Raw genomic sequence first — 26,325 nt, 5'->3', positions numbered from 1 at the left:
TGTTGTTTACTTTGAATTTATATTAGTTCACACAAACACTCCATCCATGCTTTTGTTCCAGCCCTCCAGTCCAGTTTAAGAACCTGTGGCCCTCATGCAGGAATTTCATGCACCAGGCCACTAGTCTCTATATATAAAAGCCTAAGCGACCAAATGACCGAACAACCTGTGGACTGGTCACTATGATGCGCACTGACCACCAGGGGGCAGGCGCTCAACACAGAAGCTGCCCCTGGTGGTCAGTGCACTGCAACAGTGGGAGCACCGCTCGGCTGACTGATGGGCGCCAGACATAGGGCTCACAGCTGGTTGCTGCAGCCCGGAGACCGCAGCAGAGTGACAGCAAGCCTACCCGAGCGGCGGCCTGCGGCCGGGATGAGCGGGAGCAGCAGGCAGTGTTGGACTGCCGGTTTCGCCCGACCCCCGCAGGCCACGCTGAGGGACCTCAACGGTGCACGAATCCATGCACCGGGCCTCTAGTTCATATATTTTTTTTCAAGTAAATGTTTGCTGAAATTCTCAGTTCTCTTCGCTATCCTTTATTTACACATCACCACTATTTTCATTATGAAGTTAATCACAGATTTATTAGTTTGCAAAGTGAATGCTGAACTTATTTTACCTTGGATATATTCTAAAGTTATAAAAGTTGAGCTTTACTAAATTAAACACAGTGATTCTAGGCTTAGATATAAATAGAGTGTCAGTCTTCCTTCCCTTCAGCTTCATTGCCCTGAGCGTCTGGTTTTTATATTGCAAATACACATCTGTTCAGACCTGCTCTCTTACAGCCATGATGTTGGGCTCCTGGCAGGCTGTGTGTCTTCAACGCAGAGGCCATCCGGCTGAATTGGAGATGGGCTGCTGGTGAACCGGTGGCCAGGCATCTGGGCGGGGCAGGCACCCTCGCCCGTGGTCCGGTGGAGACAAGGCTGTGTCTCTCGCTTTGGTGGTCACTTGTGCATGGAGGCTGCTCCGCAGGGACCAGCCTTGTCTCAAGAACCGAGAACAGGTTCGATTTTCCTCTCAGTGTAGCATCCCTGAGGCTGCAGCGCGTTCCTGTACCCTCATTCCGATCCCTAGTGGCTCAGGAGAATTACCTGGGTTGTGTATGAGAAAATGCACCTCGCCTGGTGTCAGGAAAGAAGCGATTTGGTGGGCGTCCGAAGCATGGCGTGACCCCAGGCACCTCCTGACTCGGATCTCTTTGGTTTGGGGCACGGCATGCCCTGTTTATTCTTGTGCTCTGTGGGCTGAGCCCACGCACCCAGACTCCTGTCCTTTCCTCATCAAGGGCCGCAGGAGACCCGCTCACACAGAGGTCTGGAATGGCTCCTGTTAGTCGTGAGCAGCCCCCTGGGGACCATCTGCCAGACCAACACTGTGCCAGTCCCTGTGCCTTGAGGCACAGAGTGTGCAAAGGCAGGGCAATGACCTTGACTTGGGCCAGGTGTTGACCCAGAGGACACAGGCCTAGGTGGGAAAGAGCGAACCTCCCATGCAAAGTCAGAAACCTGTGGCCGTGAGACTAGGGTTTGGATGCAGGACAGCCACCAGTGGATGTCCCCTGCCAGCGATACCGTGCTCCCTGCTCCAGGCTATCCCCTGGAGACCTGCAGTGGGGGTCGGCTCATGCCGTGAGCTCCGTATCTGAGGAGCCACTTGGTTCCTCTTGTGTGGTCTGGTCGGGCGTGGTCCGTGTGAGAGCAGAGCCCAAAAGGACATGGCTGTAGATGAGCAGGCCACGCCGAGGAGTCCGGCCTTCCGTGGGGAGTGCCCTCCTTGGAATCCAGATCCTAAGTCCCCAGTCAGTATCTGAGTTCATCCCAGTGAAGGGGTGTACCTTCCTGGGGTGCTGCTCTCGGGCCTTCCCTCAGCGCCTGCTAGGACACCCCAGTCATGGTTCCCAACCCTCTCTGTCCCAACCCTCCTGGGCTGCGCAGAGCATGTCCATGGGGAGAGCATGTCGCCCTGTTGCAGCCTTTACTTTTAACACAGAAGCTAGAGTGGCTGCACGAAAAACACGACAATGTTGCGTATCACACACATGTCCGTCTGTTTCTCCAACCTGCACCATGCGTGAGTGACACAGAAGAACGGCGCCTCAGTGCCCAGACTAGCTTCGGACAGCAGCAAGTACAAGGTCAGTTTCTGATAAGAGAGACTAACAGACAAGCATGTTCTGTGTATGCCTGTCACTGCTTTCCACCAGCTCAGCACAGAAGTCATCTGGGTGTCAATTGAACATAAAGAGAAGTTTTCCAGCCCGACCAGCATGGCTCAGTGGTTGAGCGTCTACCTATGAACCAGGCAGTCATGTTCAATTCCCAGTCAGGCACATGACCGGGTTTCCGGTTCAATCCCCACTGGGGGGCTTGCAAGAGGCAGCCAATCGGTGATTCTCTCTCTTCATTGATGTTTCTATCTCTCTCCCTCTCCCTTCCTCTCTGAAAACAATAAAAATATATTTAAAAATCAATAAATAAAATGTTATAAAAAAAAAAGAAAGGTTTTGCAGTTAAAGGCAGTGAAGAACCAGAAGTCTGCTGAAATTCTTCCTCAAATACGCCTTTTGATCTGCGCCATGTTTTCTGCTGTGTGAGTGGATCAGGTGAGCCGAGCTGTGATTGCACTGCGGCCTGGGTGATTGGTGCTGCGGCCTGGGCCATCTCGAGCATTCTCATTGTGAGGACTGCATAAATGACGATTGTGCATCCTTTAATTTTAGTGCTGTCATTTTGGGGAAATGCTGATCTTAATTGTTAAAGCCTTTAACTTTCTGTAAGTTCAAATTGAATGTAATTCAGAGTGTGTAGCAATCTTCGTCAACACATCCCATCGTCAACATTACTGCAAAGAGGAAACTTGAGCTGGGCAGATAAAATTGTAATCCATTTAATTTTCCTTCAGTTGCTTAGCAGATTACTATTCATTGCCCCAACACATTTTATCCAGGGTTTTGGTAGCATTAGTTAAAAAATGAAAAGCTAATGCTGTGGAACATGAACAGAACATCTTTAGAGAAATATATTCATCAAATTTTCAGCAGCAGAGTTCTAGGATGCTTTCTACCAATTAAAAGCAGTTTTCCTTGTGAAAGATAAGGCTTCGTGTTGTTTTTTATAACGACATTGAGCCTTCTGGTTGGCAAATTGATAGGCAAAAATGTATACATTTAGTTGAATTTGTTAAAAAATCTAGTCATTGAGGGGAAATTATTTTAAAACTGGACAAAATTAAGAAAGCAGACCTTTATAAGTAGTTATTATGACTCCCACCCAGAGATGATAAAAAGCAATGAATAGGAATTACTCCGAAGTGAATTATATTTTGTGAGCACAATTATATGTGCTCGTGACTCAACATGCACTTCCCCTTTGTCAGAAGTTATAACGTATCCATCTACCATGAAAGGCCCGTGTAACCTGAAAGGTGGTGTCCCTTCATGCCGATGAAATTGATGAGCTGATGAGCTGGGAGAGACTTACTCATATTTTAATGCCAGCAGTAACAGTCCTCACACCCCAAGAACAGGGGCATCAAAGTTGGTGGTAGCAAGGAGTATTTGCCGCTGTAATTGACAAATAATACCCCTCATAAATACTGCCAGTCTTTTCAATTAGTTTTCATCTAAAATTCGGGCTACAAAATGATGGCCTGTCAACTGACAATGAATGGCAAAAATTAATAAATTGTCTTCTAAATAGAATGGACACTTAAGAAAAATTGGGCAGCCAATTTAGCACAGCATGAAGCGGGGGGAACCTTTTGTACTGATGCCCGGCTCTAATGTTGCCTCCGTCTTTATTAATGGTGCTCGGCGGCGGCTGACAGTTTTGTTGCTACTGGCAACTTTCTTCATTAAAATTAAAGCCAGCATCAAATTCCATTAGCCGTACTCTGGGCACCTTGCATTTTCTTATACATATTGTTTCTTTTATTAACTCCCTCTCCACCCACGAGAAGTTTTAAAAGAAGTTAAACGGGAGGGATTATTTGCCAAGGCCAGAGAATTATTCTCTGTTCTTGGGGAAGAATAGTTAGTTGTTACTTGCCCTGGTAGCACCTCATGCTAAAATCTGCCAACTTCTTTTTTGTTCCTTTTCTTTTCAAACTGGGACCATATTACCTCAATAAATACCTTCTAGTTTATTTTTTCTGAGCAGTTTTTTGTTTGTTTGTTTGTTTGTTTGTTTGTTTTAATTCTGGCTTGCCCCGTATTTCCGACTGTACCTTAACACAATAGTAGCCTGAAGCTGGGTGAGACTTGCATTTGTCAGGATTGCCTTAGCATTATTTTACCCAAAGGCATTAGTTTTATCTGTAGAACAAATTTCAGCCTTTGAAGGAAAAAATATTTGTGCTTTGTGCTTAAGCAGCTCAAAGCCCGACATGCCTCAGCCCAGATTGCTGCCTCTTTGGGCAGCAAGAAGTAACAGTTCAGCCCTGGCCGGGTAGCTCAGTGGGTTAGAGCTTCGTCCCAATACACCAAGATTGCAGGTTCAGTCCCTGGTCAGGGCACATACAAGAACCAACCCATGAATGCATGAAGGAATGAAACAACAAGTCGATGTGTCTCTCTCTGAAATCAATTTTTTAAAAAAATTTGTTAAGTAACAAAACAGTTCAGATTCCAGGACAGCTCAGGTCTGGCCTGTGCACGTCCACCAGTGAGCGGGGCTATGTGGCTGCGTGGATGCCTCTGCAGAAGGAACTAGACTGGGATCACCAACCACATGGGGACTTTCCTCCCAAACCTGCCTCTTAACTGCTTGCTTATGCCTGAGTAAAGCTAAGTTTAATGGCTAACCTTTCTCTCAGTTGTTTTTCATCTTTCTGGTTATATCTCACACTGCAAGAGACCCAGATACTCATTAAAATAAGAAAAAGTTAGGTGCTATGCCACGAAGGGAAAGGCGTTATACCAGAAAACCAACACTAAATTTGAGCACCCTGGCAGTCAGGGCAAAAAGGGAAATACAGTTTTGAGCTCTGCTGGAAGTTGTAATGGAAGTGTGCCTTCTGTATTTTTGTTATCCTGTTTTAACTGACTTGAAACCATGAATTTCAATGATCTTTTTGTTTCGTTTTTACTTCCAGGAGATAATTACTGAAATCATTAAATAAGAGTTAGCTTTTTCTAATCACATAGGTTTTCATTCAGCACTGTTTCTCCATACCTTCTACCCTCACATCAGAGAGAAATATGAATAGTATCTAGGGTATTGTTAAGTAAAAGAGAACCCAACAAGTGAATATCCTTGTCTGTCTTATTCTTAATTTTGTATTTTTTAATGTAGAAAGTGACTGAATTTCCAAACGTCTCATAATGAACGATTGCGGCTCTCTGTTTGCAGAGAGGTGGTAGTACTGGTACTGTTTTTCTAAAAAAACATTTCTGACATTTCAGGAGTGAATGAATCTATCGAATAATTGCAGGAAGCTCCGCTAGCCAGTCTTCGTGAGTAATCTTAAATAATTAAGTGAGGAACGACCTGTCAAATTGTCCCTCAGTTAGTTGCATTGAAAAAGATAAGTATTCGCTAAGACTGTCTTCTTTCCTAGAATGTAGATATGCAACTCTTTTTTTATTTTATTAAATTTATTGGTGTGACATTAGTGAATAAAATTATGTTTAAAGTATACAATTCTGTGATACATCATCTGTAGATTGCGTGTGTGTGTTCGCCACCCAAAGTCGAGTCTCCTTTAATATTGTTGATGTGTTGATGGGTTCATGAAATGAACAGCACAGAACCTCTGCACATGCGTCCGGCCACTGAACCTCGGAGGGCTGTCGCCCCCTCCCCAATATCTGAGCCTGCAAAGAGACAATTGTTACTTGATGACTGAACCTACTAATATGTTACAGTAAATGGGGCATGAAATACAATACTTTATATATAGTATATACTAAGTGATTCTTATATTGAAACAACAAGGCCATTTTTAACTTGCTGACACAATATTTGCAGTGTTTCATCATTAAATTGTCCTGATTAACACTCAGCTTCTGGAGTGGGGCCTTTGGAGTCATTTTTTGAACGTGATGAATCAGAGGATTTTTTTTGAACGCCACTCCATCCTCTTTTTTTGTCTTAGATTTGGAAGACTTTGGAGTGAAATAAGGAATGGCCTGTTTTATGTGTTCATTTTCATAGTGTATTCTTTTACTGCTGCTAGAAATCTTATCCAGATTTTTTATATTAGTCGGGTGTCATAGGCACCCATTAAGGAATGCGTTTTTTATTGATGGTGACAGCAGTCTGTCCCTGTCACAGCCTCTGAGTTGGAGCAGAGAAGACATTCATAGAGGACGTTTGGTAGAAAGGAAGCACATGCAAGCTGTTCGTTCACCGTCACCTTCCCAGGCCTCCCCCGCCTGTGATTTGGGGATGTGCATGCCAAGGCTGCCTTCCCTTTCCTTGGTTTCAGATATGTCCAGACAAATGAGCTGACTGCGTCTGGAGAGAGACTCTCCCATGGCCTGGTTCCTGCTCGCCAAGGGCATGATCCCAGGGATGACCCTGACCTTTTTACGCAAACCTGTATTGAGAAGCACACATGCACTCATTCGATCCCAATTTCAGCCGCCTGCCATTTCCTGGGTGACACTGATCCCCTTGGCCGTGGAGTGCAGGGTGGCTGCCTGTGCTGACAGTAGGATGGGAGCCTACGGACAGCGTGGACTCAAATTCGGGTCCTCCTTCTCCCTGCTCGTATGACCTCGCACAAGCATTTAATCTCGATGACACCCTGTATCATTCATGGCAATGGTTATAACCACTCCGTCATTTGTTCAGTCAGTAAGCCTTTTTTTCCGCGTATTTGCCAGGTTACAGGAAACAAAAAATGGGCAAGATGAGAGCAGTCCTGGCCCTTGTCAAGCTGGTGGCGCAGAGCTGAGGGGCCGGCGGGGAGGAGCTGCTGTGGTCTGGCTGTCCGGGCAGCACCATCACTTAGAAGCAGAATGGAACCCTAGGTGTTTTGTGTGTTTTTTGTAGCCACATTACAAGGAGTAAAAACACACTCAAAAAAGCAAGTGAATTAATTTTAATAATAATATTTTATTTAACCAAGTATATCCACAATTTAATTATTTTAGCATGTAATCAGTATTAAAAAATCATTATTTTTTCACTTAAACCTTCAAAACCTGGGGTGTAATTTACACTCACAGCAGGTCTCAGAACTGACCACACGTGAGCCTCAGTGGTCACGTGGGGCTTGTGGTGACGCATGCACAGAGCAGGTCCAGCGCAAGGGGTCTAAGCTGACAAGGATACCCAGGGGAAGGAGGGGGAGGCCAGGAGGGTCTCCTGGGCCCGGGGAGCACTGAGGCATGGGGGAGTAGCTGCCCTTGTGCCGTCCACAGTGCCTGGGAACCCTGCAGGGGGCGTGACCTGGAGGCTCCTGCTGGGCAGGTGGCGAGGGGCCACCTGTGGGACTCCAGGTGGTGCTGTCCACCCTGTGGCTGAGGCCCTCGGGGAGGCTGCACCCTGAAACGCGCTCTGAGCAATGGCAGTGTTCAGGAGTCGGTGGGTGAGCAATGGACAGGAGTATGGGAGAGAGACCAGAGGGGAGCAAGAACAGAGTGTGTTCCATGGAGAGCACATTAAAAAGTGTTGGTGAGGGCCCGGCTGGCGTGGCTCAGTAGTTGAGCGTCGACCTGTGAAACAGGAGGTTATGGAGGTCATGGTTCAATTCCCTGTCAGGGTACATGCCTGGGTAGCAGGCTCGATCCCCAGTGTGAGATGTGCAGGAGGCAGCTGATCAATGATGCTCTCTCATCATCGATGTTTCTGTCTCCCTCTTCCTTCCTCTCTGAAATCAATAAAAAATATTTTTAAAGTGTTGGTGAGGGGACAGAAGGCCAGTGTCCCGTGCAGAAGACCTGTGGTGGTTTAGGTAGATATAAACATCTCCATAGCTTCAACCCGCACTAGCTCCGACCCCCCGGCGCGAGCGTGCCCACGCTCACACGCACTATAACGCGCAGTGGTCATAGCACGTGTGATCTCGGGGATGCTGGCTGGGCTTCGGGGTCACTTGCCTGAATAAGAAGCAGCTGCAGGATTTTTATTGTTGCTCATCCAGAAATTCCTCTCTCTCACTGTGTCCTTGCACGGGGTGTTTGTATTTTGTGATGGGTCTGCCATCTCATGAAGGGATTGGCTGTCCATCCCTGGCCTCACTCTGGGACCTGCCTGGGCTCCCTGGGCAGGTGATTGAATTCAGTCTAATTTTCTTTCACTACAGGAGAAATCTCACAGGCTCAGTTAAGTCCGTCTCCAGACCAGGGAGAGAGCCCCTTGGGGGTGTGTCTGTGGTTCTCCCCTCCAGGGCAGGACTGGGTGGGAGGCCAGGCTGGGCACCCGGAGGGGACGGAGCGGCCCTGCTCTGCTGAGCAGCCCGAGCCCCCGAGACAGTGTTGAGGGGCGGCCCGCGGAGGTGTCACCGCAGCCATTCAATGCTGACGCTGTCATCCCTGCCGCTGGAAGCCTGACAGAGAGGCAGGGTGAAAGGGAAGAAAAATGAGGCGACTGAGAGATGATATTAACTGGAAACATTACGAGGGATTCCCAGCGCACTGGAAATTTGTTCTGTTTCCATTTTTTTCTTCTCTTTGGATGAGGGAGGTTTTTTAAAAATTCATTGTTACTGTTTTAGCATCCCAATATATAGTCGTTTCACTGTTTTCTTCTGCCCACGTTTAGACTTCATTTGGTTCTGGTTGGGACTCAATTCCAGGCCGGCCTCCCGTGAAGTGTGGCTCCCAGCAGCCTTCCTCAGAGCCGCCGTGGTTTGTGAAGACGGGAGAAAAACCCAGCCAACTTCCCTCCCCACCATGATCCTCCGGCTTGTTATTCCGTTGACTCGGTATTAAATTGCATTCTGTGTCCATCATTATTAAAATGTGAAGTGTGTCGGTCACAAAGCATACATTTCGGGGCAGTTAGCTGAATAATTCTTTTCTTTATTATCCCAAATTACTGCTGCGCTCTGGAGAGGGGAAGAGTTTAGCCAATTATTGCCATTTGAGCTGGATTTGTGGGTGATTAGCTCCTGGTCGAATCCAGTCCCGGCCAGCGCTTTGAAGCCAGGGCCCTGTGATTTTCTCAGCGGTGAGGTAGGAAGAGACGTGGCTAATGACAGGAAGGTCGCGCGGGTCAGCTGACCTGTGTGTGGCGCAGGTTTGGGTTTCGCAAATAGGGCATCGACAATAACAAGTGTGTCCCTAACCCCGCCGTGCATAATCGCGGCTTTATAGGATTGCTGGAGATGCTGACAGCTCAATTAAAGTGTAACCCTTTGTACCCTACAACCTGGCAGAATGACAGAAATATCACTAACCAGAGAGGGGAGGGGTCGAAAGGGAGCTGGTTAAAGAGCCAGAATCATCTCCAAGTCCCCTTGCCCTCCCGGAGCAGAGCAGGCTGGAGAGAAGCCTTGTCTGTGGTATGATGGACCCTCTGGAGGAGGCCAGGGCGGCAGGTAGCGCTGTTTTGTGTGTATGTGTGTGTGTGTTTAAGAGTTCAGTTAGGGGGGCTCCCTGCTGTTGCTGTGGAATCGCTTTAAACTAGATAGAACGTTAAAACAGCAGAAGTGGCAGAGCCCACGTGTACTCGTCCCGTTGGTCCGTGACTTTTTTACCGAAGCTTACATCCAAGCATCATGTATGTGAATCTGCTAGAAGGCTTCCATCTGGGGAGGATCTAGGGAGACCAGTTAATTGGGGTCATTTTCTTGCACACAGTGAATTGAAGGTCCTGGGGGTTGGGACCTCAATGTATGGATTTGGGAGGGGACACATTTCAACCCGTAATTCCTTCCCTGACTATCTGCTTTAAGTTTGCAGCCCCACCCACTCCTTATCACCCTTCTAATGGTGGGTATCATCGTCCAACACGCTGTAAGTATTGTGTTCTTCCCCCAGGCAGAGAGCCCCACTCTGTCCCCAGCATAGAGAACAGTCTTGTGGCACATAGTAGGTGCTCAATAATTACCAATTGAATACATTTACTCATTCGAATTCATTATGACTTCTTCCTCCAGAAATGATTTCCTCCAGGATAGTAACTAAGTCGCAGTTCAGTTATGAGACCCAAAGGCCAACAATGCCTACCCTGCTGCCCAGCTCTTTGCTATGGCTCTTCGTGCTCTGAAACCACACGGGGAACACAGGGCTATGACCTCGTCCTGGAACATGATAAACAGAACACTGTCCTTGTAGCAACAATGGCCAAGATCCTGATCATTCTTTTTTTTTAATGCCTTGGAAGTACAAAAGTGACTGCATTAAAGTTAAGTTTGATACTTTCAGTTTATATTTATGATCCTTACAAGAAGATATCCTTCTCTTTTCTCCATCCCTTTCTGTGAATGACATAGTTGCATTACACAGGGATTTTTTAAATTATTATTGGTTATCAATAATAATAATAGGACCAAGAGGACCAGTCAGAATGAATATTCCTGAGATGGAATCCTGGCCCAGCCACATAGGCCGGGATGACTTTGCTGAACTTCTCTGTACTTGGTTGGATTACCTGTAAAATGATGGGGATCCCAAAGGGTCCGTTTCTCACTTGCATTTCTCTGTTGATGGGTATCAGGTCTCTTCTAGAATTACGTGGTGCTAATTTACTGATTGTTCCTGACCGACTTCTTTCACGTAAGAGTATTTTCCACACCTTGAGCCGAGAGCCGCTGTGACCAGGGTGTTTCCGGGCCTGGCCATTCTTGTCACACTTGCTTCCTCTGTGCCCTTCTGCTCCCTGGACTGTCTGGGTCAGTTAGCCAGGCTTGGCTCGGTGGCCTGTTAATGGAGCGGCAGGATGTTACTCCTTCCCCCCTTTTTATTTATTTTTATTATTTTACTTTTTACTTTTAGGTTTTCAGTGCACTGCTTTGATATTTAGAGATGTGTGGACTTTTGGAGCCATTTTAGAACTAGAAATCTCTGTACATTGGGATAGTCATTTCAGGACTGACCCTGTGCCAGGGACTGGAGCCAGAGCCCACTCGGGCACCCTGGCCCCCAGAACTCCCAATCCGTGGGGGGAAGCCAGTTGTGCCTGCTTGGGGTGTGCTGGATTTGAGGTGCCAACGAGTTACCCAGAGAGGGAATGAGAAGCGAGGACTGGAGAGAGTGGGGAAGTGACAGCTGAAGATAGGTGTGTGATTCGGTGGCCTGGAGGGCCTGTGTGGTGAGACCCAGGTCGTCCACCTACTGGGCTGGGGCCACAGGTGTGCTGAGGGAAGGGCCCTCTGAGCTACAGCAGTTACCACCTGTTTCAGCTCCTCCTGTTAGTCTGCTCCAGCTGCCATAGCAACCACCACGGCCTGGGGGCTTACACCACCGAAATGAATTGTCTCACAGTCCTGGAGGCGGGAAGTGCCAGTCCCGTCTTCTCCCTGTGTCTCTACATCGTCTTCCTTCTGTGTGTCTGTGTCCTAGTCTTTTCTTATAGGGACACCAGTCACACTGGAGTAGGGCCTCATGTAACCATAATGAGGTCTTTAAAGGCACCATCTTCAAATACAGCCACATTCTGCAGTGCTGGGGGTTAGACTTCAACGTAGGATTCAGAGGATGTAATTCAGCCCCTAACAGCCGTTACCTAAGGGTCCAATGGTGCCTCCTCAGTAAAGGCTGGGGAAGCTCTGAGCCCATGAGTGCAGCTCAGGATGGTGGGCATTAAGGATACAAGAAGGACATTTCAGGGAGAAAGAACAGAATTTGCCAATTTTAAATCAAGTGATGGCTGCTGGTTGTCTGTACATAGTTTCAGATCCTAGAGCTGGGCCCACAGTCTTCTGTAAAGGGCCAGATAGCAAGTATTTTAAGCTTTGCAAGTCACCTGGCCTTTCCTGTAACCACGGCCCCACCATGGACAGGGTGAATGCAGCCATACGTACAATTGAATGTCGCAGTGTTTCGATTAAACTTTATTTACAAAAAGAGGCAGAAGGTGAGATTTGGCCCACAGGCCAGCCGGTGCAGGCTGTGGGATTCCCGACTCTAGCGGTCGGTAGTGGAGGGGCGGGCGTGGAGAGCTGGTGAGAGGGAATGAGTGCAGCCCGGGACTAGGCATCTGACACTTCATGGGGCTTGCTGACGCCAGCACTCGTCCCCTGGTCCCCTGCGAGAGTGAGGGAGGGCTGACAGGAGGCCTCTGTGCAGACTCTGCGCCCAGACAGTCACTTCAGTGGTGAATTTCCACTCCCTCAGGTCCAGGCATGTTCTTGAAAACGTGTATTTGTTAAGTGCAAGGCACTGCTTAGCGTAATGAGGGAGCAGGTACCAGCTGGTGCATTTTCATTCTGCAGGAGCGGGAAGTAGGAGAGATGCCCAGATGGACCTTTTTCCACAGAGAGCCGGAGACGGGGAGGGGTTCCCTGCTCCTGAACCAACAGCCCCTCTGCTTCCCCAGCTTCCATCCACCTACCACCCCCCAAATACGCTTTTCTAGTGTGTTTTTTAAGTCAGTTAATATCAAAGTTAAACACAAGGGAAAGTCTTGATTAGAATAAAAGTACTAAATGCAGCCCTAGCTGGTTTTGCTCAATGGATAGAGCATTGACCTGTAGACTGAAGGGTCCCAGGTTCAGCTCCCATCAAGGACATGTACCTCAGTTGCAGGCTCGATCCCTAGCCCTGGTCGGGATGTGGTGTGGGAGGCAACCAATCTGTGTATCTCTCACATCGATGTTTCTTTCTGTGCATCTCTCCCCCTCTCTTCCACTCTCTCTAAAAATCAATGGAAAAATATCCTCGGGTGAGGATTAACAACAACAACAAAAGTATTAAATGCAAATGTGAAAATCAGGTGGTTGGTGTTCATACTCTGGGTCTCAGGGAACACTGCTGGCTTTTCTCCGACATTTTAGAAATTCGCAGACCCCTTTACCTGCTGTCATGAGAATCTGTTCGAGTGTCAACGCAAATCCTACGGTGCTGAGGGACCACTAGCAGGTGTTCCTTACAGAACCAAAGAAGGGCTCCAGCCTCAACCTCAGGTGTTGTTTCTTTAGAAGTAGAAGCAGCCAACACTTCTGAACTCATGTGGATATTTTAGGCCATGGAAAACCCAGTCTTTTTTAAAATATATTTTTATTGATTTCAGAGAGAAAGGGAGAGATAGAAACATCAGTGATGAGAGAAAATCATTGATCAGCTGCCTCCTGCACAACCCACACTGGGGATCGAGCCCGCAACCCAGGCATATGCCCTGACCAGGAATCAAACCTGGGATCCTTCAGTCCGCAGGCTGATGCTCAATCCACTGAGCCAAACAGGCCAGGGCAAAACCACTGTCTTTTGAACTTGGTAATTAGACAGCTGTTGGCACCCCCAGCTTGGTGTCACTGCTCAGTCCCACCCACACTCCCCTCGGCTTCCGGTCAGTGTGTGCATGGCCTCCAGCAGCTGTTGACCCAGAGCTCCATGCTCCCTGGATGTGCTGTTCGTGATCCCATCTTTAGGGGGAGCAGCCCGTGGCCATCGTGGCTCCCTTGCCAGGTGGGACCCTGGCCATTAAATGTCCCCTCCCTGTGTCATGATGACCTCCTAGCTAGCAGATGCCAACACCACCTGGTCCCTCAGACTCGTAACAGGCTGGTTCGCCTGGTAGAGACCCCGTCCCTGATGCACTCAGTAAGTCTTTGTTGGTAAATAATTGCTATTGAGCAGAGTTTTAATATAAATTTATGAGTGGTGTTTTATCACACCTCGGGGCTGCAGGGAGAGCTGAGTGATGGATTTCAGATCGCACTTACATTCATTACATTAACTTTGTAAGTTATTTAAAGCTTGCACACTTAACATTGCTTTTGGCTTTCAGTGACCTCTTGGGACTAGGCAAGGAATACACATGACTAATAAGGAGATTGCAGCCAGAAGACAATTCTGCTCTTTGCTCTGCCATAGAAAGGGTTCCTTGAAAAAAAAAAAAAAAAAAAAAAAAAAAAAATTAAAAGCCAGAAGTGCCTGCCTGGAATCTGATATTTTGGTTGTAGATCATTAATGTTAGAGACTTTCCAATGTGAGGGTAAATTAGGTGGTAGCAATTAGATCTGCATTTGCCAGTTCCAAGTAAGATCAGAGGAATAGTTGAGATGTCACAAAGCCCTTAAATCTCTTACTGTGCAAACAAGTGAAAGATGCTAAACCTTGAAAGTTGGTCTGGAGGTGCAACCGCCTGCTCTCCTGCCGCCATGTTTACTGTCGCTGGTAACAAGCTCGAACGTGGTGGTTTACAACCATCGCCATCTCGTTATCTCTTAGGAGTCTGTGGGCCGGGAGTGTGGGCCAGCACATGTCTGCTCCCCAAGGTGCCTCCCAGGGCAGGGCGTCCAGGGTCACTTCCTCGCTCACGTGTTTGATGCCGGCCGGTCAGCGGCAGTTCTGTGCTCCTGACATGAGAGCTCAGTGCCCCTCCGTGTGCCTCAGGGTCTCTCTCATGCCAGTCTCTGCAGCAGAACCCTCCTCTGATCTCTCACAAGTCTGCTGGGCTCCCAAGGCATGGAAACAGGAGCGGCCAGGCCTCTGGAGGCCTTGGCCAGAGTGCTCACAGCGTAATTTCACCACATCATATTGGTTAAATGGACATAGGGCCCAGGACCACACCCAGGAGCTGGGCTTTTGAAGTTCATCTTTGGAGACTGGCTACTTCCGTCTGACCTCACACATGCAGAATACCCTCACCCCGTCTCCAGATTCACAGTCTCATCCCAGCATCCGGCTCAGACTGGAAGCTCAGGGTCACTGTCTACATCAGGTGCATGTGTGGATGAGGCTGCTCAGCTCTGATGCTTTCATCTGAAGACCAGGGAGCTTGAGAGCCGAGTTACCTTGCGCGCACAGTGCCACAATGTCGACACAGACAGGTGACCTGTAGCCCACAGCACCTCTGAGCCCACCGGGCACATGTTCCACCCTACCCTGCTCTGGTCACAGGGAGTGTGTTCTGCTCGGGGCGGGGGCGGGGGCGGGGGCATCCTCCCTCGCCCTGGGCTCTGCTGTCTGGGCCGGCCTTCCTTTTCCATAAGGTGTGGCCTGTTGTCACATCTGTGTGGCTTTCTTAGCCTGCTTCCTGCTCCATGTAGGTCGAGTGCCCAAAGTGAAAAGATTCATTTTGAACGTTGTGCCATTTAGTCATATGTGGCATATAATTCCTTTAAATATCTTGTGGGTGTCCTTTGTATCCAATGACCATCCATTTCATTAGACAAGCCAATCCACAGCTCCTTATCTCTAATATACAAATCTCTATTGGAAGGGTCCATGCGTTCCTGCCCTCAATCCTGCTGCGTTCTCATGGGGCGGCGTGTCCGGCTGCCAGACCTTTGGCGGGGTCTGTATTCTGAGATCACGTCTACTGACACCCCCTGGATTTGATCTTCATCCTTAGGCCAGTTCTATTGGCAGGAGAAGCTGGGGGCCAGAGACGATTTTTCTCACGGTTCAGCCTAGCATGACTTTTAAATTGGAAACATTTTTTCTGGTCCTGCTTGGAAACTCTCCTTGGGGTTATTGGAGCCAGCAGCCAGGCTGCTGGGCATCCCCGTGGGCAGCAGGCCTGGGACCGTTCTGCTAGCCAGAGCACAACTCGGCTCCGTCTCCGTCTCTAACCTTGGGTAGCACTTTCCTCACGCCCCTCCAGACTCCACTGCAGCTACGTCCTCACCAGCCTCAGCCAGCGCTGGTGCCAAGCCTGTGGTTTTTATTTTTATTACAGCAATACAGGATGCTAGCTCTGTTTTTCTTATCTATTGTTGCCTAAGGATCTACCCCAAAACTTACTGATTTGAGAAAACTTATTTTATTATTTCTCTTAATTTGGTGGTTCAGGACTATGGACAGAGCACAGCAAGGCTTATCCAACAGAGCTCTCCAGAGGGAAGCTGCCAGGGTTTCTGTAGGTTCCAGCCCGGTGTAGGTAGCATCACTCCCTCTGGTTCTGTTGGTTAATGTGAGTCTGGGCGTTTCCAAGTCAGGGTGGGATGATTTGCCCAGGGCCACGAACACCACAACTCATGGTGCATTGGGAGCCATCTTGAGACCAGCCACCAGGCTGGCTGTGCATGCTGGGGCAGTTACATAAGCTCTCTGTGCCTCAGTGGCCTCATCCGTAAAATGGGGGTAATCCTAGCCATGACCATCAGGTCCGCTGTAAGCTTGCAGCAGGTTCATACTTTAAGGCTCTTAGAGCATCCCCTGGCTCACAATGAACCCAATATTGTTTTGAAATTTTAAAAGTTTACAAACAGATGTGTAAGTCACATGAGAGTCAAATAAAGCATTAACTATAATTAACGTCTGCACTGTGATGGCTGGTCAGGGACAGTCTTAAGCAGGAGATCGGTTTTACATGTTCTGAAGTGGCATCTGAGGGATAGACTACGGATGTGTTGTGACATTCTGCCGTGCAGTTTTGCCCTGGGTCACACGAGATCAAAGAGACTTAGAATCATAAGGGCCATTTCCACAGGCCGAAGGGAACTGCCCGCAGTGTCTCCGGCAAAGAGCCTCCTGGCCTCTGTCATCTTCTGGCTGGTGGGATGGCAGCTTCATAGCCTTTCAGAGTTTAACATGAGCTGTTTTAGGGTTTTCCATTTTCTTGGTACTTAAGAGAGAAACTGTGTAAGTCCAGGAGGACAGAAGCATGGGGCCTCAGTCTGACGCAGCGAGGCCCTGTCCTGGTCGCATCGGTAAATGTTTGTCCCAGGGCAGGCGATGGTTCACTCTCTGCCCTGGGCACCTTGGGGGATGCTGTGTTCTGAGGAGAGTAGCACAGTGCAGTGGATGGAGAGGGCAGGGTGGTTGGGCCTGGCACTGCCTGTCAGCTAACAGTGACTTTACCTGTGTGATTCAGTCTTGTCTGTACCGAGGAACCACAGTAACTCTGCTACCCTGACCTGCTGCATATGGGGAGCAAGTGAGGGATGAACGTGACATGTGTAGAAACAGGTCAGCGGTGTTAGTGTTCAGGCATCCAAGGAAGCGTGCCTCTGACCTGGCCCAGCTCCGCACCGGTGGGCAGCTGGCACCTGGGCTCAGAGCAGCTATGATGTTGGGGACAGGGCGGCCAACGCTCAGTTTGTACAGTCTTTCGGGGGTTCAGGGAAGAGGTTGGGTATAAACCGGCTTGGCCGAGGGTGGAGAGCAGAAATACGGCTCTTGGGTGCCAGGCTGTCCTTCGGGCCCCGCTGACTTTCGCAGCATTTGAATAGTACACGTAATCGAGATGACCCTCCACCAGGAACCATAGAATTAAGATTGTCAAGATTTGGACTGTCTTTCACCAAGAGATTATGCTTTCCTGGCACCACAACAAGGCAGCCTGCTTTAGTTCCCCTCTGACGTCACCTGCTCACATCATCTCCCGGCTGGAATGTTCTCTTTATCCCTTAAGCAGTATGTCCTTCTAGCCCTCACTGGGGAGAGGAGGCCTGTGGGTGTGGGGTTGGCTCCGGGCAGCGCCCACAGCGGGCCTCCACATGGAGCCCTGGGGTGAGGCCTGCGTTTCCTGGAGTGGGAGTGGCAGGGCTTTCTGAAGCCCCAGCAGCTCTCAGCCACCAGTGACACTGCAGTGACCCGGGCCCTGGTGGTGGTGGAATTCGCTCTGCACTGGGCCGGGAAGGATGGAGCCCACGGCAGAACTGGGGCAGGCTTCGCGATGCTGAGTTTAGAGATCGTCCAGTCCCCCTGGGAGGGCAGTGTAATGATTTGGAGCGACTGCATGTTTATTACCACGTCCCTCGTGTGACTGCCCCGTCCCAGGGGCTCTTCCTGGTTCACGCAGTGCAGTTGCACCCCTTGGTTTGCAGCCGCGCTTCTGGGGCCTGTTCGCTCGTTGGTCTTGGGGCCACGTGTCGTTTAGATTCTCAGAAATCAAGGGATGCCATGTTTTGCCACATGTTTGTTTTTTAAAAATAAGAACTTGCAAAAAAGTGAAGAACCAAAGGTTCACTGTTAGTTGCTTCCAACTTTTTTATATTTCCCCCCAGAAACAATATTTAAATGGTGATCAGAGTCCCAGACCAGCTCACAATCCATTCTATTTGTGACATTTGGCATAAAAAAAAAGTATTGTCACAGTGCTGGTAACTAATTGGAACTTGAACTTAATTATCATATAAAGATGCTTGCTTGATATATATTTTTTTTTTTGCCCGTGTTGTGGTTCCTGGGGGAGTAGCAAGATTAGGAGGCAGTACAGCTCCCAAGGGCACTCAAGGGCACCTCTGCTTCTTCAGGGTGTTGAACCCTGTTTCTTAACCCACAGCGTCCCTTCAGCCTCCATCCGGTGAGTTAACGAGCGTCAGTGCTTTCTCAGTCAGAATTATGATCCTGTGAGTTCATACATGGGCAGCGAGAGGAAGAGCGAGGACGGGGGCCTTCCGTTCTCCTTGCTGTAAGTGGGCAGGAGGCAGGAGACTCCAGAGATGAAAGCTGGAGCTGACATTGCCTGAGCGAGGCAGCCGTGAAGCCCCAAAGGGAAAGAACGTGGGAAGCCAAGGTCGTGGGCCCGGCAGAGGTCGGTGCTGGCCATTGGGCTTCCTAACCCAGGGAAGGGCACAGCTTTGCTGGGAATTGGCAGTTAAAACGAGAACCCATTCTCATCGTCATCGAAGGAAAATTGGAGCTTCAGTGTGAGAGTGTCCAAGTTTGAAGGCTTTTCATGGGCCCCTCATATGATTTCATTGGAAATGGGTTCAAGTAAATTACACACGATTCATCTGTTAAATGCTGTCGCTGTGTTTGCAAATGGAATTTCATTTTTAATAAATTCAAAATAAAATGTTCTCATTTGCCAAGATCGTAAGGTAAGAATACAGTTAATGTCTTATTTGTAGAAAGGGGAGTTTAGGTGTCCTTTTGTAAGACATTCCTGTGGGCGTTCCTTTGGGCTTAGAATAAGAAAGGTACACTGTTGCGCATCACAGCGGTTTGTGTTATGTCTGTTAGCATCTGTATCACCATGTCAAGTTCGACAGGCACATCCACACCAAAGGAATCTGGCCGAAAATATACGTTGTATATAAAAGAGGAGAAAACCAAATCACTGAGCTAAAAATAAGTGTACTTTCCTTTTAAGATGGCAGTTAAAATGAAAGTTTAAAATTTTTTATAGAGTCCACACAAGACCTTATTAATTTATCCTTGGCTCCCTGTTCCTCCCAGGGCATGTTGCTGAAGCGAAGCGGCAAATCGTTGAACAAAGAGTGGAAGAAGAAGTACGTCACCCTGTGCGACAACGGCGTGCTCACCTATCACCCCAGTCTGCACGTGAGTATCGCCCCTCAGAGCGCTGGCAGGCGCCACCTCAGCGTGGACACTGTGTGTGGGGGTGGGGGGTGCTCACGGCAGTCAAGCCCCGTCTCTGAATTGAAGTCGGCTCTGGTCCTGCTCCACCATGAGATGAATAATATCCCTCACGATGTCCGACCACGCATCTCTCTCTTCCTCTCCCTAACGGTCCACCTGTGGCTCTCTAATTAATTCTACGGAGAATTTCAGTGGAAGGCACAGATGAGAGTACAAAGACAGGCGCAAGTAGTCAGAGAGGAAGGGGGAAGAGACTTGTCTCTCTGAGAACCGAGAATAAGGGGCACACGTGCATGGGAACCTAGGGTTCGCTCTGAGCAGCTGAGGACAAAATAAGTTAAACGCAATCCGTGACTCTGTTTTTATTGTCAAATAAGAATACATGCCCTAGCCGGTTTGGCTCAGTGGTTGGAGTATCAGCCTGTGGACCGAAGGGTCCCGGGTTCAATTCCGGTCAAGGACACGTACCTCAGTTGCAGGATTGATCCCCACACCCTTGGGGTGCATGCGGGAGGCAACCAATCCATGTTTCTCTCTCATGTCCATGTTTCTCTCTCTCTCTCTGTCTCTCCCCCTCCCTTCTACTCTCTCTAAAAACTCAATGGAAAAATATCCTCGGGTGAGGATCAACCAAAAAATAAAAAAATAAGAACACATACCAGTTCCTAAGGCAAGAGAAGCTTTTCTGTCTGTGTTAATAAAATCTGTTATATTGGTGATTTATATGAGATGAAAAACAGAAGTAATCTTATTATTGGGGGGAAATGCAGACATTCTACCCACAGTGAGTTTCTTTGGGGACCCTGATAAAGGCAGAAGATGGGGTGTTAGTCCCATAGCAGCACAGTCCATGAACCTTGCATGTGCATCTGTCTTGATTCAGATAAATGTATAGATTCTAATATATACTGTCAGCTGGTTAATTGATTGCATCACTGTGTTAAGCTTTTCATTTAAAAAGGTAAATACTTTTAAAATTGCGCAGTTATTGATAAGAAGTTGGAAATAAACAGATTGAAGTAAATGAAAATCACCCCAAAATACCACCTGGAGAACATGACCACTAGCATTTTGGGGGCGTGCTTCTCCCTCCACGAGCATGCGGGCACCTGTGTAAGCTGACTGGCCCCCACTCCTAGGCAATGATGAGTCATACGTGCCTTCGCATGTGGGCAAGGAAATGGGCTGTGTGCCCCGATTCTTAGTGGTTATAGAATGTCCGGCGTGCAGGTACATCCTGGTTGGTTTAACACTATCTCCAAAAGGGACATTTGGCAAATAAATGCACTTTGAGTTATCTTTACCAAGTAGCTAATCAACGTCTTCTGTCCACCTCGGGGCCCGTGTCCATTTCCCTCTGACACGTCCCTAGCAGCTGGCCTCCTGAACTGCGTCTTGTGCTTTGGGTGTATGTTGCCGAATTCCTGGGAAGAATATTGGTTTTATCTCCTCTGGCGATATGTCAGAGGGGACTTTCCCACCGCACCCTCGTGAACATTTACCTTAAAAATAAATTACATATTTCCCAACGTGACAGGTAACAGGTGGCGTCCTTGCTGGGTGCACTGCCCCCCTTGTCTTGCAGCAGTGGCTTCACCTTTCAGAGCCGCGCTGGAAACCAGGAGTTCCATCAGCATCCCTGACATGTTTCTGATGGTGGTGGGAACCTCCCAGGTACACGTTCTCAAGGGCACTGAGGAAATTCCTTGGTGCTTGGTTTATTTGGGGACGAGAGTCAGGTTGCTTCTCCAGGTGGCCTGCCTCAGACCGGTGCTGCCCGTCCAGGTCTCCAGCCCCTCTGCCCCAGCCCCTGCCCATCAGAACCCCACAGCAGCACAGGTCTTCTCGGGGTTCTCTCCCCAGCGCTGCTGCACCGGCAGGGGTGCGGGGGGCTGCCCTCTCCTGGCTGAGTTCTTCCCAAGACCCCATGAGAGAGCAAAGGTCTAATTGTTGACCAGGTTGCTCTGTGCCATTTAGAGAGAGAAGTGCAACCAAAACATTCTTCTTGCTGGACTCACTGGGCAGTAAAAGATGAGATCTGAGTGATGATGCCATTTCAAGGCCCCTCACTGTCACCCGCTAAGCCCAGGCCTGGCCACAGGGACCTTGGCCGCTTCCTGCCAAGGACAAAAGTGGCAACAGCTGTGTGTACAGAACATGCCTGTGGGAGGGCTAGTGCCTCCTTACTTTTCAGTCCAGCCTCTGGCTTATGTAATCACCATCAGTCCCTCAGAAGCCCTCCACACAGGCTTTGTCTTGGACGCCCCGGCGTTTGCCAGGCCCATCCTTCTTTCTGTACGTGCGCACGGATATTATTGGAATGTGGAAAAGGAGCACCGTGGGGCTTCGTTACATAATCACATGGCAAGCAGGAGCCCACATCATTGCAAAGGGCAATCCAGTCAACGCCAGGGTCCTGGGCCTGAAGTTATGGACGCAGGTACAGAGCTGCCTAAGGGAGCGGCTGAATCCACGAATGATTGGAATCACTCGGAGGTGGGGAGGTGGGGAGGTGGTGTAACCTTTATTGTCAGCCTTCATCGATTCTGCTTTCACCTCCTGCATTGTGGGCAGAGAGGAGGAGACACGGCACAGGAGGCAGCTGTGCCGGTGGCTTTCAACCCCGGCTGTCTTAAAGATCAGTGGTTCCACAGTGGGTGCCCACGTTAGCCACAGGGCACGGTGGGGCAGGGTCGCCGAGCATTTCAGCGGTGCTGAGTGGGGGATGCCCTCAGAGAGCCTACACGTCCGCAGCGTTGTGTCTCTCCCCGAATGTGTTCACCAGCTGTCTGGGGTGCACCTGGGCTGCCCCCTTGTCAGAAGCTGGAGCCCAGGAAGTTCAGGTCACATGTCCACCCCTCTGCACACGACGAGGCCCCTCCTTGGAGGTGGTGCCTGTCAGGGACGTTGAGCACCGGCTGCACAGTGTCTGGAGATCTGGGCAAGGATCCTTTCCTGGGTGGGAAGTTGGACGGTGCTATCTTATAAAAGGTCGCTTCGTAGTCCTAAAGAGTGGGCGAGTCTGAAATTTTTACCCAAAACTCTTAGCAACGAGGCTAAAGGAGTCAGTTGGGCTTCTAAGGAAAAGCCTGTTTCAAAGTTAGAGCTGTTGGGGGGCGCCAGTCACGTGGACAGACGAAGACTTACCAGAAAAACCCAGTTCACGAGGTTCGTCTTTCTCTCTCAAAATGCTGATGTGACGTGAAATAAAGCCTACCCCCAGTGAGATGGCAGGTGGAAAGCTCACCCAAAATAACGAAGTGCTCCCAGCAGGGTGCCCCGCGGCTGCCCAGGCCACAGGACGTCGGTGCTGAGTCCCGGGCACCCGGGGACAAAGTGGTCACCCTCCCATTAGCACCCACCAGCTCACCTGCTCCTTCAACTCCACCTGAGATTTTGCAAAGACAACCTGAGACGTTTAAATCCGACTAAAGTAGTGAAAAGCAAGACCTCCGAAGCGTGGGGGGCGCCAGTCACGTGGACAGACGAAGACTTACCAGAAAAACCCAGTTCACGAGGTTCGTCTTTCTCTCTCAAAATGCTGATGTGACGTGAAATAAAGCCTACCCCCAGTGAGATGGCAGGTGGAAAGCTCACCCAAAATAACGAAGTGCTCCCAGCAGGGTGCCCCGCGGCTGCCCAGGCCACAGGACTTCAGTGCTGAGTCCCGGGCACCCGGGGACAAAGTGGTCACCACCACCCCCCCATTAGCACCCACCAGCTCACCTGCTCCTTCAACTCCACCTGAGAATTTGCAAAGACAACCTGAAACGTTTAAATCAGACTAAAGTAGTGAAAAGCAAGACCTCCGAAGCACCTCCGTGGTGTCTGTTTTTGTTTCTCTGGGAAGTTTGTCTACCGCAGACCTTGAAACAGCCCCGGGTGCCCGACTTCCCTGGGGGATACGTATGACTGTCCCGTGGTTTTGTGACACTTGGCTGGATCCCAGTCGGGCCGGCGAGGGGCAGCCTGTTCTGTGGACTTAAATGCGAGCCCCAGGGAGCACCTTGATAGAAAAGTGGAGGGATAATGAGAAAGAGCTCGGACCTCGGGGCTCCACAGCTCAGCATCGCCGCCCATTCATCTTGCTTGTCACGGGAGCAGCCATGAGGGCACGGCTTGCATTCCTGCTGACAAAGGTGTGTGCCGGGGGATGCCTAAGTGCACCTGTAAGAATCAGGTCGTGGCCCAGTCGAGCCAAGGTCTTTCCAGTGCCCTTGTCAGGAGAGCTCTCCTGAGCTTCTTCATGAGGAGGTGTGGCAGGTGGACAGTCCACCTCGCTGGCCCACCTGGCTGGCGCACCTGGCCTGGCACACCTCGCTGGCCCACCTGGCTGGCACACCTGGCTGGCATACCTGGCTGGCGTGTTCTTTTCCACTTTGTGTTGCCCGAATTGGAAACAGCTGAGACCCTGTCATTTCTCCCTGACTTCCCTTCTTACAAGACCTTCATTTCCATTCCAGCTACATGAAGCCTTAGATTCTGCATGTTGTTGATGTCTGGGGTTTTTTCTCATCAGTAGAGTCAAACTCGAGCTCTAAATTGTCATCAGAGTGCTGATTTCAGTAAGTTTCATATCAAACAGAAAATCTACTTCATTAGTGATGCAAACTAACAAAAACAATAATTTCCTAAGTCAGTGTTCTGAAAATAATTCAAGGAGAAAGGGAAGGGATACCTGTGTTGTGAGAACAACTCTTGTTTGTACCCACGCTGGTCATCGTCATTCAAAGTACACACTCCTCACATAAAACACGGACGTTTTACTCGAGGATCCAGGATTCACAAGAACCTGTGATGAGCGCTCCGGCCAGCCTCACACACCTGCTCAGGTGAACCTTGAGTTTCTCGAGGTGGCAGGCATTGAGTTGCCCTCGGAGAAACCCTTGGTTGTTTTCCCCAGAACTTTGCAGAAGTCAGACTAGCTTGAGCCTAGACCAGTGGTCGGCAAACTGCGGCTCCCGAGCCACATGCGGCTCTTTGGCCCCTTGAGTGTGGCTCTTCCACAAAATACCTTTTTTTGCTTGCGAGCCACATGCGGCTCTTTGGCCCCTTGAGTGTGGCTCTTCCACAAAATACCAACTTCTGTGCATGGGCCACAAAGTTTCAATCACATTGTACATGCGCGCCCGCATGTGGTATTTTGTGGAAGAGCCACACTCAAGGGGCCAAAGAGCCGCATGTGGCTCACGAGCTGCAGTTTGCCAACCACTGGCCTAGACAATAAGATGGACAAGTTCACAGCGCCGATCTCCAGGCGAGGAGCCTTCTGAGTCATAGAATGACCGACAACCCTGAGAAGACAGGCCCCCCTTTCTTCCTGGGAATGATGTCAGACGTGTCCTGTCTCTGCCACATGCCTGCAGTCCACATTAGTCATTCTGTGGAAGGATTATTTGATCTTGTGTCCCTTTATAAGCCACGGGGCTGGAAGCTGGGCTTGCTCTGTGTGTTCCTTTCTGGTCTGGCTTCTGGCCTTTGCAGCTGCTGTCCAGGTGGGCCTCACGCCCTTCCTCCAGGAGAGGGCCTGCCGACTCCCAGGCGCCGTCCCTGTCCGTGCTGCCCTGGACAGCATAGCTAATGGAGGGCGAGGACTGGCCCTGCTCCCCACTCTTTGCCCAGTGTGTGGTTGGCACACAGGTCAGGACTTGTGGGTCATGTGGGATCCAGTCACGTGGCTCCTGCAGCACCTTAGAACCTCACCGTGGATGGTCCAGGCTCTTCTTTAAAAATTGCAGTAAGATAGGGACCGAGAAAACTAACCACCTCCCCAGCTAGACCTCCCTAAGGGTAGGTTTGCTTCCATCACCTGGGGAGAGCACACGTGGCCTCCAGAGCAGCATTCCCTCCTAAATGCCTCTCTGCTGCCTCGATCCCGGGTGACTCCGGGTGTGCAGGTGCAGGGGCCCCGGTCTGGGCACCTGCAGTTGTGGTTTCCGATCCTGGCGCTGCCCCCTCCCCCACCCTGGTGGCCTGGAGGTGGCTCCGAGCACTGCAGCTGCTGGGCTGGCTTCCCTTCTTCCACAGAAGTCTCCGTCCCCGCCTTCCCTCCTCCCTGGGAGACCTCTGAAGTCACCCTTACCAAGGTGGTTCCCCGAACCCTGCCTCTGAACTCGCTGTCTGTATAATTCCGCCAGAGCAGTGCCCCGCCCGTCACTGTTCCAAAGCCTGTTCACTACATCGGGCAGCGGTCCTTCCTCTGATGCTCCTACTCCACCGTGTCATTCTCATTATAGGGAGAGAAGGTCTCCAAGGGGAAAAGGAGCTTAAGATGGTTGTTGTGGGGTTTTTTTTGTGTGTTTTTTTTTAATTGTGGTAAAATACATATAGCATACAGTTTTGCAATTGACCACCTAGACCATTTTTTAAATTGTTTTTAATTATTTTTATTTTTTTAGAGAGAGAGTGGAAAAGACAGAGAGAGAGAAACATTGATGTGAGAGAGACACATAGATTGGTTGCCTCCTGCACGGGATCAAGCCTGCAACTCCTGCAACCGAGGTAGGTGCCCTTGACCAGAATGGAACCCAGGACCATTCAGTCCATGGGCCGATGCTCCATCCACTGAGCCAAACCAGCCAGGGCTGGACCATTTCTAAGTGTACACTTCAGGAGTGTTAAGTATATTCCCACTGTTGATCAGCCATTCTCCAGAACTTTTTTTTTTAAATATATTTTTATTGGTTTCAGAGAGGAAGGGAGAGGGAGAGGGAGATAGAAGCATCAGTGATGAGAGAGAATCATTGATTGCTGCCTCCTGCATGCCCCACCCTGGGGGATCAAGTCTGCAACCTGGGCACATGACCTCCTGGTTCATAGGTCGATGCTCAACCAGGGAGCCACCAGCTGGGTAGGATTTCCTTCCTTTCTGAGGCTGAAGGATATCCCATGGTATCGACAGACCACATTTTACTGAGCCCTTCATCTCTGGGAGCACAGGTGGCTGTCTCCTCCTCCGGGCTGTAGTGTATGCTGCTGCTGTGAGCGAG

The 26,325-nt window shown here is 49.6% G+C and overlaps 1 protein-coding gene across 8 annotated transcripts in view; it reads left to right on the top strand.

Annotated features, from left to right (window-relative positions):
* Window positions 1-26,325, top strand: part of AGAP1 (ArfGAP with GTPase domain, ankyrin repeat and PH domain 1) — a 411,226-nt gene that overhangs the window by 240,965 nt on the left and 143,936 nt on the right. For 7 of the 8 annotated variants that reach the window (XM_005871712.2, XM_005871713.2, XM_014544150.1 and 4 more), the window contains one exon: window positions 19,193-19,297. In XM_005871712.2, coding sequence (XP_005871774.1) covers window positions 19,193-19,297 — 105 coding nt within the window. Of the gene's footprint in view, window positions 1-8,717; window positions 8,908-19,192; window positions 19,298-26,325 lie in introns of those variants that run through there. The other variant, XM_014544153.1, reaches the window with a different exon arrangement.

This window comes from Myotis brandtii, unplaced genomic scaffold (assembly GCF_000412655.1).
Source record: "Myotis brandtii unplaced genomic scaffold, ASM41265v1 scaffold354, whole genome shotgun sequence".
NCBI classification, from domain to species: domain Eukaryota; kingdom Metazoa; phylum Chordata; class Mammalia; order Chiroptera; family Vespertilionidae; genus Myotis; species Myotis brandtii.
This window is presented reverse-complemented; position numbering and strand designations above follow the sequence as displayed.